The sequence below is a fragment of the Parasteatoda tepidariorum genome, chromosome 1 (genome assembly GCF_043381705.1).
Source record: "Parasteatoda tepidariorum isolate YZ-2023 chromosome 1, CAS_Ptep_4.0, whole genome shotgun sequence".
NCBI classification, from domain to species: Eukaryota; Metazoa; Arthropoda; class Arachnida; order Araneae; family Theridiidae; genus Parasteatoda; species Parasteatoda tepidariorum.
Genome location: NC_092204.1, coordinates 31,555,833 through 31,572,842, shown reverse-complemented (window position 1 = coordinate 31,572,842; position 17,010 = coordinate 31,555,833). Strand labels below are relative to the sequence as shown.

The window sequence follows — 17,010 nt, the reverse complement described above, 5'->3', positions numbered from 1 at the left end:
AATAAAAATCCATAACTACCAATTGTTTTTAACGGATGCAATTTTTATATTGAATTGCTTTTTCGCTGTGAAATATTGGGCCCTGTTCTGTACATCCTGTACACTGCAGATTTTCCGACTAATGATGATAACCTNTCTTCCCGAATATTATCTAATATTGAAATAGTTCTTCTACCAGTATTTTCTCTTCTCCCGTACCAGTATTTTCACTTTTCCCGGCGTGAACGTGTTAAATTAAATTCTATTCTAAACAAATCGAAACATGCTATTATTATCTTATTTCTTGAACATGAGATCACAATAAAGTGACCAAAGACGATTTTATGGTTATCATAATCAATAACAAATTCACATGGACAGACCACAGCAATAATACCAAAAAGAATGCAAATTGAGTGCTCGGTGTCCGGCATCCTCTCATAAACTTGAAAACATGAAAAAAATTTAAATTTATTAAGAGATAGAACGTTTTCGTGTATGATTTTAAAATTGTGAACTTAAAATATTGTCTGCATTAAGTAATTGGCATATTTGAGGTCACCATCTTGAACCATTAAGTGTGAGTGCTAGAACGTGAAGATCCGTTTGTTAGATCAAAAGTTATTTAATATACAGTGTCTCGATTTAAAATTTTCGACAAATTATAGAATTTTAAAATGCCTGACGACTCAAAAGTGTTTTTACTAAGTTCCTAAATATGAAATAAAATTTTATTTTCATTAAAAAATTTTTTTAAATATCTTACACTCGATATAAAAAAGCAACTTCTTCAAATTTTTGCTACACACGGTGTTATTTGAAGCTCTAGACCCCTTAAAGGCTTAATTATAAGACCCTCAATTAAGAATAAAAAATTATTTTATTCATAACATTTTTAAATGCCCCACTCTTGCTTTAAAAATAAAATTCTCTTTTTTTTCAAAATTTATTTATAGATATATTTAAATTTATTTATAGATATTTTATTTAGAGATATATTTTAAATCGATAAATTTATTTATAAATATAATATAATTATTAGATTGCAGTTTGTTACTGTAATCAGTGTGTCGAAGCTAAAAACACTCGATCTGTCAAATGTTTATATTTTAATTTAAGAGTTATCTTTATCTGAAATTTGACCTCTTACCTAAATTGAATTTTTACCCTAATGCGTTCGTTTCTCTTTAGCCGGCCGCAAGCTTATGCGGGAGATTTTTTTTTTCTTACGAATTTAACCATCTTTCAACAGCCAAGCTATTGTTCAACAAGAAGAAAATATGTCATAACATCTTCGTTCGTAGGTTTTTGAAAGTAGTTTTCAAATAAATCATACTTATAGCTTTCATGAGTATGTTTTTTTAATCAATTATGATGAAACAATGCTCATGCGCAGAGCCGGGTACTTAAGTTCAAATGCGAACCTTTAAAAATATGTATTTCATAAGCTAACTCAAATATTTATGCGGGATTCACAATTGAAAGTAACGCCTACTTTCCTTCCAAAGTTTGAAAGTAACGCCTACTTTCTTTTAAAATTTTCTAAGAAAGGGATAAACTTTACCTGTTTTTCCGTCGAAAAGCATAAGCGTTCACGAATCGATTGACGATATTGCAACCGGTATTGCAAATTTGCTGGAACTTACGGAGCTCTAATTAATTACAATAATTGCCTAAAACCACAGTGTTTCTAGATTTTTCTCAAAATGGCGCAAATTTGTGATAGGTGATGTACTTTGTAACACGTGAAAAAATTTAGAGAACAGAAAAATGAAGCTTTACGCGTTACCAAGGCAGTTACCCATCATTGAAGCTGCAGAGAGCTGCGGAGGAGAAGGATCCCCATGATAGACACAATGACAACTACCACTGCCTTATGTTTGCAGTTTGCATCATCTTAAGATCAGCTTTAACCCCTGCATCCTCATCTTAACCTCAGCCTTTAGTGCCGCATCTTCATCTAACTTTAGCATCCGCCTTCTGTACCGCCTTTGTATATTCTTTTATTTTTTAATCGGACTCTCAATTTATCGCTATTATCCTGCTTTTTTTGTATAAAGCCCATTGATTGTTTATCATATTATGTACTCGGATTTTTTACCTTACTCTTTTATTGTATCTCATCATTACCTTAGTCCAGTGTTTCCCAAAGTGTGGTACGCGTACCCCCAGGGGTACGGGAGCAGTTAAGCGGGGGTACACGTTCTTATGCGAAATATCTTACAACAAATAAAAATTTCAGAAATTTTTTATCTGAAAACAAAGCTAGTCATGAAAATTTACGATTACGTATTTTTCTATTGGCTATTTTTTGCAGAGAATAGTTAGTGGTGGCAACAGCCAGTTGTGATTCTAAGTTTTGTGCAATTTTTTTATAGTAAAAAGTAAATTTATTTTTTTATTAGTGGTACACAGTGTTACGAAAAATTTAGAAAGGGTACACAAAAGTCGTAAGTTTGGGAAACACTGCCTTAGTCCTTTGGATGCTTATAATTATGACTCTATGATTATGCTTAAGCACGTTCCTCCTCCTTTTTTTTTACTCAGCAATTTGCCATTGTAATTTCGCCTTCATTCACCGTCTCTTAATTCCGACGAATCGGTTTATTGCCGCCTATTACAATCTTTGTAAATCGTGAGATAATATTTATAATATCACCAATTAATCCCACTGGTTACTCCACTTTTGATTTGGCTATTTGTTCGTGGTTGGTGCTGGCTCTTTTCAATTATATGTCTCAAAAGTATACCGAATAAGTAAATACTGCTTCGCTTCAGTGTACTAAGATTTGAGCTATGTTTTAAGATTATTTGCAATTGAAGGTATTATCAGTTTGTCCTGAACGCCTTGACGTCAGGGCTAAGATCAACGACAAGTAGGAAAATTGGATTGTTCGCTTTAAACGTCTTGTCGCAAGGGCTGAAACCAACGATAAGTAGCAAAATCGGATTGTTCGCTTTAAACGTCTTGTCGCAAGGGCTAAAACCAACGAGAAGTAGCAAAATCGGATTGTTCGTTATAAACGTCTTGTCGCAAGGGCTAAGGCTGATGACGATGGCACTGATTAAAAGTAGAAGAAATGTTAATTAGTGTTTGCGTTACCGAGAAACCGTAACATCACGCAAAAGCTCTCTATTTTCTTACTTTATTCAAAAATATGAATATAAATCTTAAATTAAGCTTATTCTAACTGCAATATACATGTACACTATAAAGATTTTTGTATTTACTTAACTTATTGATACTATTGCCAGTTGCAATATGTGCATAGCATGCGTATTCTTAAATTTATTGTAATCGATCGCGGAGTACAATAATTTTAAAAAAAAAGTATAAGAAAGTGTCAATTTTAATTTCATAATAAAAATATTACTACTACACTTTTGTTCAGTGAAAACTGATAGTGGAAGTAAACAAAAAAATTTGCTGTTTATCGCCAACATTATCAACTTCTGCCAACTTTCTTTAGTAACTATTAGTCAATTTAACGCTATTTATCATAACCTTGGTATTAATCAGCTAAAATTAATGCCAAGTGTCAGGTGGGTGATTCTATTTACTCTCACAATTAATTCTTGCTGAACTGAGGATAGAAATAGTATTTTTATTATGAAATTCATATTTTCACACTGTAGCACTCTCCTTTTTAAATTATTGCACAATGCAGTCAGTTAAAGGAAGCGCATGAGTATAGCATATATTGCAATTGGAATAAACTTAATTTAAATTCAAGTTTTCAATAAAATTGAAATATAACTGTATAAATATTGAAAGTTAAGCACTTACTTTTTTAATTCGTCCTGTCTTCTCTTCGGAAAGGCTTTATAAATAGTTCAATTATAACATGGCAATTTTTTGCACTTTTCTTAAATGAATTGTACCGGTAATCTCTAAATTTGCTTTCTAGTAAATGGCTCTTTTCTTTTGTTTCAATTAGAATATATTACTAAATTTAATTAAACATTATTAGCGACAAAAATTGTATGGCAATTTTTTTATGTCTCTCTAGGCCTGGTTTCTTAGGACAGGTCGGCGTTACAAAACATCAGCTAGAAGCGAGGGCTAACCCTTAATTGGTCAATTTGTGAGTTAGACAGCATACCTCATCGAACGCTCAGTTTGGACGACGACTGACGTCCGAATCAACTGCTGTTGAATTACAACGTAACGTTAATGACAGAAGCAATGGCGAACAATATCCAACAGAACATTGAAATCAGCCAAGATTTTGATTTTAACATTAAACATAGCTTCTTCTTCTTCATTAAGCTAAGCTATAATGTGTTTTTTCTTGAACAAAGTCATTATATTTTCTCTAAAGCACTGATCGACAATAACAAAATCAATACAAATTCAAAATAAATATTTGTTTACATTATTAATGCATGCGCAATGCGAAATAATGTCTGTGTTGGACCGACTGCTCACGCTGAGCTACGAAACAGTATTTTGTTGGCATCGTTGGTACGTCAACTTACGCTGACGCCTAGATAAGGCTCTTCTCCTAAGAAACCAGGCCTTAAGTTGAACTAATATGCCTTTTCCCCATTAGGTTTGCTTTTTAATATGTAGCTTATTATTATTTTTTTAAACTTCAATTAGCACCTATTACAAAGTTCTATTCCAAGACGATCAATTTTAGCATCGATTTGCTTTAGTTCAAAAAAGTAACAGAATGAGCTAGTCAATAAAAGGATACCTTTGCAACTTATATTATGTTTAAAATAAAATCTTTTACAACGTAAACCACTGCTTGTTAATAAGCAATATTTTTTTATTCAAACGTACATTCCAGACTTTTAATTCTAATAATCACAAATCATATAACAAATTGTAAAATATTAAAATAAGACAAAAAAAGGAAAGAAAAAAAAAGAGAACTGTAGTTAAAATTAAATTGTATAATTTTAAAAACATATACTTTAATTTCAAAGAAAATTCACTCCGACCTATTTCGTCGATTTGAGTTTATTTCTAGCCAAAAATTTCGGCAATTTCAGCAAAAGCGCTTCCTTATTTTTAACCCTATTTAATAACATCATATATCGCCAATTCCAACAAATTATTCTTATTTTAAAAAGTATGTTGAAAATTAAAAATAATGAAAAAAGAAAAAGTTAAAATAAAGAACAAACGTTTTCAGAAACGCTAACAGGCGGCACACAGCGCAATCAAAACAACCCACCCATTAAAATGTGCGACTTTTCAGAAATAACATTAAGGTTAACGTTTTGCCAAACGTAATGCAATTAATGGCATACGTCAGGGATAGCGAACCAATGGCAAGCGACACAATATTTTGGGCACGCCACCGATCATAATTGTTATTGCACTATGAATTGTTATTTCACAAATGTCACACACTATGAAACATATGTAAGAATTAAATTAAAATTCACAAAAAGCAAACAAAATAATAAACAATTCTTAATAAAAAAAGTAACAATTAATGCTAAAAGAACAATTAATAACCATAAAAAACAAGCTAACAATAAATAACTAGCAAAAAAATCAACAGTCCTGCTTAAACTAATGTCTTACAACCTAATATAAGTTATTTGTCATTTAATCTGCAATAACAGAAGTCCCACTGATGCTACTTATTGTTGAATTACGCGTATAACTGAGACATTGTAAAATTTATTTTCTATTCAATGTATATAAATAAGTTTGNTAATATAAGTTATTTGTCATTTAATCTGCAATAACAGAAGTCCCACTGATGCTACTTTAAGTTGAATTACGCGTATAACTGAGACATTGTAAAATGTATTTTCTTTTCAATGTAAATAAAGAGCTTTGAGTTGATAGTATTTAGTATTATTATTTTCCCAATAATCATGAAGTCAAAATTATTTGACGGCACGTCTGTGATTTCATTAAACAATTTTTTTTTAAAAAATGGCACGTTGGTGTATAAAGATTTGCCACCCCTGGCATTCGTTATAATTTACATTAATTTTCGCGCATGCGCTATGAAGCTCAATTAGCGCTTACGCTAGCGGGAAACCGTAACGTAACGCAAAAACCCTCTAATATTGCCGAAAATCACAGTAGATTTTTAAAAAAAAAAATCTCTAATTGGCAGGAATTTCTGTTACTTCGTAAAATGCAAAAAAAAACTTAAAAGAAAAGAAAAATGAAGGTCCACTCGTTGCTCTATTCAGTGGTGAAAAATAGGCGTTACTCTACATTTTTTCATCTCGTGATTAATGAAACAAAACTTATTTAAAAAGAACTGTATTCTTTACCGCTTTAAGTTTTTAATTAGAAACACCAAGAACAATTGATAAATTTTTAGAGATGTTTATCGTGTTGAAATGGTTTTCCTACTAAACGCCTTGTCGATAGAGCTGAAGCTACTGATGGCAAAGGCAATGATTAAAAATAGAGGAGTAGAAGTGTACCAGTTTGGTATTTCCCTGTTTTAGAGCGAGGTAGATTTATTACGATTATTGGCAAATAAAATTTAAAAAGGAGTAACAAGAAGAAGTACAGACAGATTTAGCATATGGTGAAATAACATTAACCGTTGAGCTCCACGCTAATTTTGCATGTCTTGCCCGTCAGGCCACAACGGTAAATAACTACAAACTAAATCTGCAAATATTAGACGGAGTTTGCCATTTTTTTAGAAGATTTATCATGACATAAGCCTAGTCCTAGTGTTTAGATTTTATTGGGCACCTGGGCCGCGAAGCGGCCCCTATCCCATTCATCTGGAATTTTAGAACAGTTTTGGTTGAGCAATGAGGTAAGCAGGCAATGGAGTTGCTTTTATGAATGTTTCAAGCTCTTTGCTTGAATAACTAAAAAGGAATCAAAAATAAATTGAGCNGAAATTCCAGTGTCAGCCACCGGTGGTTGACGCGGCCTAAATGGAAAGTCCAGTGTCAGCCACCGGTGGCTGACGCGGCCTAAATGGAAAGTCCAGTGTCAGCCACCAGTGGCTGACCAACACCTCCTAGAAGTAGAAAGGCCTCAGCACGGATCAAATTAGTAGTCCGATGTGACGAAGTTAACTGCGCAGTAGACGAAAAATAAGAAAGATGTCATTACGTTAGGGGTACTGAGCTGCGCAGTGGTTGTAAATACAAAATATGTCATTACGTTTGGACTACTAAGGGATATTTATGGCAATCCGTGCTGAGGCCTGTTCTTTCTAGGAGGTGTTGGGCAGCCACCCAATCACTAATTGAGATGTTATAGGCGCGGTATTTTAGAATCTCTCTTAAAATTGCTTGTTTTTAGATTTTTGGTCGATTTGGATTTCGATTCATTGCTTAACCCCTTGGGGACATGTGATTCATAAAAGTATTCGTACAAAATCAAAATCAGGTTGTAAATTAATTAAAAAACGGTAGCATAAATGCAGGCGCTGCTAATTTGACATACTTACTTTGCTTTTACTTTAATTATTGTTAATTTAATCATATACATAATCAAAGTTAGTTCAAAGTATAACTAAATAATTTTATTTTGAACTAAAGTAATGGTGAATTAAATAAATTAAACAATTATATAACCCCGCCCACAAATAAACTGCTAAAGAACTACTTTGATTACCAGTTTTATCTTTTTACCCTGATTGATACGAGTTTTTACTGGCACGTATTTGTGACAGTCGGCGAGAAAGGGTTAGAGATGGATTTAATTACGAGTTTGACAATTATCAAAAAATTTAAATTATTCAATTTCCAAGACATCATTATTATATTCAGTTACAGTAATTCTTTGACAGACACGGGGCTGTCATTCTGTCATCCAAATTGAATCCTGCTCAGACCATCAGCCAAAAAAACTCTGCGCCTTCCTCTGACTTCCTAGAAATCTACTATTGTTTTATTTAATAACAGTTGGAAACATTTTGAATTGGAAGTAATACAAATTCTTACACCATTTTAAAGAATGTAATTTTATAAGGCAAAAAACAAAATCGGACGAACATTCACAAGAAATTTCGAATTTCAAAAATGTTAGATCTTTGAAATATCTCACTTTTGGTTGTCTTTTAAAACAGCTCGCTTTTGTTTCATCAAAACCAATTTGATTGCTTGTCAAACAAATCGCCTTTTCTACTTCTCTTTGTTTCTTACCAGAAATCAAGCAGGGTTTAATGCTATCTGTCGCCTTTCCCCATAATGATTTGTTACAGTTTATTTGTCTTAAGTAAGTACGGATATTTGATGTGCATACTGTCTTGACTTCTCGCACCAGGATTCTGAAAATATATATTACGGGTAGTCATTAGAGAAAACCAAGTATTTTATATTTTTTTATTCAATTTCGTGTGTATTTACAGATGCTAGAGAGATATTGCTATGGATTTCTTACTGATTCTATTGTTCACCACTGTTCATTGCTTATTCAATCCTGCCGGCGCAGCACCGATTCCCTTAGAAATGGTTGATATGACTCATGTGTTTGACAACGACACTCTACACTGGCCGACAGCAGACAAATTTCAGCTCTTAGTTAGGAAAAATGGAACAACGGAGGCAGGATATTGGTAAGATAAAAAAAATCCCCTTTCATAAAATAACTCAAAAAGATTGAAAAACAAACTACAAAGTTAACACTGTTGTATTCATGTGTAGTTTTAATGTTGTTGTTGGAGATTAGAAAAAAATTGAAAAGTGGTTGACAAGTTTAGTAAAATGGAAGCAGTTTTACGAATTTGCAACCACTAGAAAATACTTCCAGAATTAAAGAATATATATGTTATGGTAAAAAGTGCGGTATAAATATCCTATTTATTAAATACTTAATTTTAATCATACAATTTGCCCTTCACAGTAGCATCTAAAATAAGAATTATATTTTGCAATATGTTTACAGTCATTTGTTCTCAAAATTTTGTCTGATTTTTAAAAAAAGGTTTTTTAACCACTCTATGATTCATTTCTTTTTCTCTCAATGTTAAACCAAATATCTTAAGGGAACTGAATGAAATCTTTTCGCGTTGTTCTGAAGTTAACTTCATTTGTAAGGAAATTTAATATTAAAACCATATTTTCATAAATTATTATAATTATATACAGAATTATAAGGCTAATCATGTTTACTCCTCGGATCGAGTCTCCTTGGCAAACTAGGGTAAAGAGACGAATAAAAGGAGATCTGAAAAAAAGATATCATAATTGTAATGCACATTCTGGAGGTTTTCTATATGATTTACAATAAATCTTTTATGTATATATACATATAAAGAGAGGAATTTAGTGAATCTTAAGTGATATTTTAAACTTTTTTTTTCTTCCTTTTTTTTAGAATAAAGATGAGTTGTAAATTGATTTGTAAATTAAATCACATCCTGATGTTTCTATACATTCTGAAAATGATTTTTCCAAATTCACCACAAAATGCCTCTCAATATGTTCGTCCGCTAAACTCTTTAATTGCGTTCAGCTACATTTATCTCCAAAAATCACTACTAAAATTTCTTTGTTATTTTTTTTTATTTACTAACTTATTTTATTATTCACAACATCAATCTCATTTCAAACCAGAGGTGGCAACAATACTAAGAAGATTTTTTTTTTCTAATGCCCACCTGAGTTGACATTTTGTCAATTCAGGCATATAAGGGCAGATTTGTTGGTCACTCACCAAATTATGTGGGCCAACGTTGTTCCCACAATAAGGACAGATAGTACAGTGAATGAAAGAACGTCCATGCCTTATACTAGGATAAGAATGATAGGAAGTTTTTTTTTTNTTTTTTTTTTTTTTTTTTTTTTTTTTTTTTTTTTTTTTTTTTTTGTTTACATTCACCTCTCGATTTCAATATTCTATTCCAGTGACTCCAAATATTTGTCCACCCATGAAACGATCCATCTTTACCCCACTAGTATAGTACTACGTGTAAAATCGAATCATTAGTGTGGAAGTAATTCAGAGTGATGTCTTTTTTTTCGGGCACCGTACATGTACACCTTACGTAAATTATTGTTTATTTCATCCACAGTTTAAAACGGGCAATAAATCAACAAAAAATTTTCTTTCAGGGTTCAAACGGAAAGTTTATTCTCTGGCGTGCATGTCGGAACCCATATGGATGCTCCATGCCATTTTGCCAAAGGTCGTTGGTGCATTGATAAGGTTCCCCTAAACCATTTAGTTGCTCCAGCTGCCGTTATAGACATTACCAAACAAGCTGAAGACGACAGAGACTATCTCGTGAAAGTCGAAGACTTGATGAAATGGGAAATATTGTCCGGTAAAAGCCTTGATGGCACAATCGTTATGTTGAAGTCCGGATGGGGTCAAAGATGGGGAGACAGAGAGTCCTTTACAGGGACTCCTGGCTACGATATTACTCAGTTACATTTTCCGGGAATGTCTGCTGAAGCTTCAAAGTGGTTAGTTGAAAATAGAAGTGTGTACGGTGTGGGCACAGAAACGTTGTCAACTGATAATGGAAGATCTCGAGACTTCATCACACATAGAATTCTATGCGCGGCTAATATTTTTGGATTAGAAAATGTGGCAAATGTGGAAAAAATACCTCTTTATGGAGCTACTTTATATGTAATGCCAATGAAAATAGGAAATGCGAGTGGAGCACCAGTTAGAATTATTGCCACTTTTCCGAAACCTATGTCTTCAGCTCAAAGCTGTTTGAAACCAATACCCTTTCACTATTGAATAAAACAAAGATTGTAACATCTCCTTAATAAATAGACTCAAATGATTAAAGAAGCTTTAACAAGTACTACATATTTACGTAGGTTTGAATATTTGTCCTACATAAAACTTTCGAAACAAAAACTTTCTATGTAATCTGTTATAATTTTTTTTTTGTTCTGTCTTTTTTCTTCAGTACTTTTTATGATCATTTTATTTTTTTATGATTCATTTCATTTATAACCAGCAAAAACAAGAAAGTTATGATTCAACTGGTTTCATATGATAAGCTTTAATGATAATAATATTGCTGTATGCTGAGAAAATTGAAGCATTACAACAATATAAACATTTCTGAGAGCTTCGCGAAAGGACTTAATTTCCTAATAACGGATTATCTTGGAATTTCAATACTCACATCTCTCTTGGAAAGCAAAACATTTTTATTCTTTTCATTTGGTTTTTTGGAGTATTCAACGTTCCCCTTTTAAAAAAAAATTCAGAATAAATACATAGATAAAAAGTGCTATCTAAAGATAGGTAATTGTTACAAACTCACAACAGTTATGAAAATAGCATATTATTTGAGAAAAAGTATCATTTAATGAGACTACAGATTTCGAAAAACAGCCTTAATTGATTTTACTGAATGTTAATTCTAATTGTGATGCTATTTCTACTATATTTTCTCAGGTCTTTTTGGACTCAAGTTTTAACTTGGTTTCCTAGTGAATATGTTGCATATATTTTGTAAATACTACTTAATTTTTGACCACATATTCATTACTCTATTTTGTTTTTCAATTTTTTTGTTTTGTTTTCAGACCTTGCTATGTTAATTTCATAATCTACATTTTCAACAAAATCTTATAATCTAATCACCAAACCATTAAATTAACTCTCATCGAAAAAAGAAAAAAAGCTATTCAACGAAATGTATTTTTAATAAATAAGTACACCTGGATTACTAATAGAAGTTTATTCAAAGTAAAAAGTTGAGTTAAAAGTTTTTTTTTTTTAATTATCTATGAAATAGTCTAGTATTTTGTTTGTTTAAATCTAATTTTTTCATTAATTGTCTAGTATTTTGCTTATTTTTGAGAAATATAGGGGGGCCATATTTAAATATCTTTAGTTTTAAGATTTTCAAAACAACACAACTTTAGTATTTGTAAAATAAATTGAGGTATTCATTATAGAATTAATAAAAGAAATATATACATCATACACAAAAAATTAGAAATTCTGACATTGTTTGAAATTATGACTATTATTTAAAATGATATTTCTACAATTTAAAAAAAAAAAAAATCTATGTTCTTTTTTCTCTTGCAAAAGCATTGCAGATTTTGTGCGGAAATTAACTTTAAAAAAATTGCATTGAGAAGTTCTGCATTGCAATTTTTTTTTAATCTTGTAAGAAGAAAATAAATGTTTTGAATAAAAATTTTATTCTATTGCATACAATACTATTTACTATGTGTATAATACTATCGAAATTATTAACATATAGATTAATTTTTTCATGTGTTATTAATATGGATAGTATTTATTATACCATTTAAATATGACACATGTGATATTGCCTTCTCTCCCCTCCCCCTTAAACTGTTTCAGCAGTGGATAACAAATAAACAACACAAAATATGAGAAGAAAGATAAGGATCTCTTTTATTTGTTTGTCAACAGTATTAAAAGATTGTATGGCTAACAATATCTATTATAGCTATTTATACAGGAGGGCCAACAATGAGGCAGACATTAAAGAGCACCTTTTCATTTTCCCAATTGAGACAACAGATCAGTTAAGAGAAAAACAATCATCACTAACTTGAAAACTAGAACAGGTTTCAATTACTTTTATATCCAAGGTGATGCAAGATCCCAGCATAAAACTGTTTGTTTACATTTATTTTCGTTATTATAGTAATTAGTCTTACTGTAATAAAGCAGAAACTTACACATTTCAAACTATAAAAGTTCTTTTCGAAATTTTGTTTCTAGCATGCTTAAAAACTTTAGAGAATCAATAAAAAATTTCACAAAAAGCTATTCTGTTATTTTTAAAATACATTGATGATAATAATAATAAAAACATTTTTCTGAAAAGACTAAGGAATAAAATTTAAATTTTCAGATATTCATTGATCTTAAAAATGACTATTTAAATATTAAAATTCACAAAATTAAAATTTGCTAAATTTAATATCTTAGTAAAAAGATTTTGCCGTGAATTGGATTTCCCTATTTAATATACCAAAAGATAAATCACTTTTTTAATTTGTTAATATTTTCCCACCTTATTTAATTGATAATTTATTTTGAACCAATAATTGAAACTATTATTTTCACTAAAGTTTATTGATTTTTAACTTAAATGATTATTGTCCCAACTTAAAAGTGCTCTAGTTATTCCAAATGAACTTTCAACAATCATGACCTGGCATGGTAATATACATATATAATATATATAGCTTACTCTCTTTCAGAATGAACTATCTTAAAATATAATTAACCTTCTTCATGAATATAGTTATCTTCAAAATATTACAGAAGTCCAAGGACACCACAAAAGTCAAGTCTTCTCTGTACACACACCAACAAAAAATTATTTTTTGCAATAAAAAAGTATTTTACACCAAAAGAATAATAAAATGCTTACACTTTTCTTAAATACAAACGGAACATTCTGGGAAAACAAACAACAATCACAACTACCTTAAATAATTCTGAATGTTATATATCTTCAAGGCAGATTTATAAGTTAAACATAAACAATTATAACTTAATGAGTTTATTTTGTCCAAAAAAAAAAAAAAAAAAACAATATATTTGAGCACCAATATGATTACATTTTAAAACAATTAATTTAAAATACAATACTTAATATTAATTTTTAAAAGAAGCTATAAGGCTCTAAAAATAAATAGTATAATTTAAAAACATATGTCGACACAATACCAATATACACATTTTGCAAATAAGTTCGAAAAAATTACACAAATAAAAATTTGAACTACACAGATATAATAATTTAAAATAGCTAAATGTAATTTACAAGTACGTTAAAAACTGCATGATACAATGTACATTTACAGGCAGAAAACAAGTTTCATGCAGCCTCTATAAAACTTAAATACAAGATTTGAAAGTTTTAAACTTTGTTAGAGTTTCTTCTAAGAAAGTAGATAAAATATATAATAAAATTTTTAACCATTAAGAAAACTACGACACTATAAATTTAGTGACACTAAATGTTTGTATGAACAATAACAATTCTCTCTCAAAATGCACTTTTAACTCTCACAAAATTAATTGTAAATAATCTAAAACTTTTCTGATAATAAATTTCTCTCGCTATACTTATAAAACAACTTAGAGGCACTTGTGAAGAAATGTAAAAGTAAAGTTGAGAACAAAAACAATTTTTCAACAATTTTATCTTAAAAAATGCAAAATTACCCCTTTTATCAGTGGTTCTCAAATTTCTTTAATTTCAAACTAAAACATTCATAGTGAAACCTTTCGGGAGTGACCACTCTGTCCCACAGTAAAATGGTCTTTAATGGAGTTTGGTTATTCTTAGAGGTTTACTCCCGTTGACTTCAACATGGTATCGAAAGTTTGTGATTTTCCGCAAGTGATTTTAATTTGACTCAGTGTCATTTTCTTGATGCGGAAATGCCACTTGTGCCGGCGTTGTGAAAACCAGATCCGTGAATAAAAATTAGCGGCAATAAAAATTACCACTACTGAAATGATTATGCGCAAAAACAAATTTACCAATTATGAATGTTAGAACTATTTTAAATAAATGAACAAATACGCTTTTTGTTTAAGTTTGCATTTAGTTTTCATATCATAAAAATTAAGTTAGCTTTAAAGCTTGCTTGTTACAGATGTTTAGTTTTTTCTAAAATAAATTTTTTTCTAATGTAACTTTCAACTTGATACGGATAGCATCGTATTTAGTGCACTCTGATTGTAACATGAAGCTGTCAATCATTTTCTGATATTGTCAAAAAAAGCTTTCTAAACAAGAAACACTCACAAATATTTTCAATATATTTGAATCTACTTATTTGCTTTTATACTTTCTTATTTTGATATTTTTTCGCATTTCCTTCCTTTTCACATTTGGTGCAGTGGTTTGCCCGGTCGCTGGGAGGGATTTTGATGGTCTCCTCTAAAGGTTTTCTTCAATACAAAATCTATGGAAAAATTCTGTGCCTCCCAAAAGTGATCTTAAATAGAGAAGGTCGCAACACAGAGATGGTCATCCCTGAAGGTTTCACTGTACCAGACTTTGTGAGGCTTTTGACAAAAGATTTTGCAGAATCCCAACAAAAATGGATCACTTAGATTGAATTAACCCTTAATTTATTGAAATCAATTATAAGTTTTTTTTAAAAAATTTCATTTCTTAACAAAAATTTAAAAGAATTTTTCTAATATATTTATTATTTCCCTTTTTTGAATCATGAGCATCCTTAGCATGTGGTTGTATGTCTAAAAATATGAAATCGCTAAAAGACCATCTTAATATTTTTAAACTAATAAAGATTCCTGTACCACTATGGATTTAAATTTATTTAAGTTCAATACAAAGTAAGACATAAAAATAATCAGATTTTAATAGAAGTTTAGATAGAAGAAAAAGTATTTTTTTCGCATGTTAAATTTAAAAAGCTATTGTAATAGTTTATTTTACTTCCATCCTTCCCAAAAATTGAATACCTGTGGCGTCTGATAAAATTTTTAAAATTTTCAATACTAAAATTTAATAAATTTTTTTCTGAAAAAAAAAGGAAATTTGTATGATTATTATAATTAAAATACCCATGCTAGATTAAAACAAGTATGGGGCACTGTGATAATAATCTGCTTGTCACAAACTTTTGAACTACATTGTGAACTACTTAAGACATATTCATTAAATTATAATTTGACAATGATACATATCTTATCAATGTTTAGTTAAAAGTAGTAGTAGGAACTCGATATTACCAGTGATAGTAAAATAAAAACTCACATAGATTTAAATAAGCATAATTATTTTTGATTTAACTAGTTCAAAACGATCAATTCATTATCCTGTAATTTGTATGCAAGTGCAAGTTTGAAATAGTTGTGCAGTTTTGTGATAAAAACCAATTTAAATCAATAGAATAATTGATTTACAAAGATGATCGAATAATTTTTGTTATTACTAGGTTCAATTTTTCAAAAAATGTGCAAAAGGTAGTAACAGCTTTTAACAAAACGTTTATTAAGAAATCATCTCAAGTTAAATTTTTTAAAACTTTAATTTCAATATAAAGTATAGCGCAATTTATCTTTTATATATATATATAAATATATATAGTTATATGTATACAGGGCCTGTGCTGAGCATTTGCCACCTCGCCAAATGTGATAAAATCGTAAATTTGGCAAATAAAATCATGTTGTAGCAAATGATATTTTCCGCTGGAATGAAAAATATATATATAACTCGATCCTCAAAATGAATTTTTATAAACAAATTTGTATTCTTTTATTCAATTTCAGTAATTTTCAGTAGATGCGCCTCATAACCAATTAGAATCGGGTTCAAATAATATAAGTCTGAAACAAACTACCGTAAAAAAGTTTTCAATAGGGAAAAAAATTAATGATAAAAATTTTTTAAAATTTGCATTAAGTGAAGACTTTCAAAAATTGCCGAATACTTTTGATATTTGGCTAATAATTTAAAATCCTTAGCGCAGGCCTTGATATATATACAACTGCTTGAAAAATAAAACATTCAGGACATAGTTTTTGATTAAAACGTAAAGGTAATACATTATAAGATATTCTCTGTTTAGAACAAGACGGGTAATTTAGTGTTTCACCTCTGCTAAATTTCTTCTCATACTAAAAGTTTGAGAACCACAGATTTTTATTTTCTTTTTAAAAAAAAGGATATATTTTTTGTTTCTAATTTATAAAATTTTTTTTCTTCTATACTTTGAAATTTTTAACACTAACTTCTAGTAACAAAAATATTTAAGGCCGCAAATGATAGGTAACTATCATTTAAACATTCTATTAAATATATTTTTTTGTGTACAAAAAATTCTCTGCAAGCAAATGACTACACAATCATGGAAGAAATAATAAATAAATTTCAAGATGTGAAACAATTAATTAATGTCTATTCAATATACACATATAACAAGGTGAAATAAGATATTTTAAAATTATTACTAATAATAATTATTAATAATTTTATAGAGAAAGGCCACTAAAAATATTTCAGTTTGCTAGTTTATGCCATAGCAAGTCTCTGTTCTAGTATAAATAGTCAACCTCCCAAATTTTGAAGACTTTTGATGTTTTAATAAATATAAAATAAATTCTAATATTTTTTTAAACTTATT

General features: G+C 29.9%; 1 protein-coding gene across 1 annotated transcript; it reads left to right on the top strand.

Moving 5' to 3' along the window:
• The first annotated feature begins 8,287 nt into the window (after positions 1-8,287).
• LOC107438299 (isatin hydrolase-like) lies at positions 8,288-10,757 on the top strand. Its single transcript, XM_043046614.2, has 2 exons — positions 8,288-8,489; positions 9,988-10,757. The coding sequence occupies exons 1-2, from the start codon at positions 8,302-8,304 to the stop codon at positions 10,625-10,627; spliced, it is 828 nt and encodes a 275-aa protein (XP_042902548.1). The 5' UTR covers positions 8,288-8,301; the 3' UTR covers positions 10,628-10,757.
• The last annotated feature ends 6,253 nt before the right edge of the window (positions 10,758-17,010 follow it).

Coding starts and splice junctions, on each gene's coding strand:
- LOC107438299 (XM_043046614.2), top strand. CDS start 8,302: ATGGATTTCTTACTGATTCTATTGTTCACCACTGTTCATTGCTTATTC. Junction 8,490..9,987: donor ACAACGGAGGCAGGATATTG/GTAAGATAAAAA, acceptor ATTTTCTTTCAG/GGTTCAAACGGAAAGTTTAT.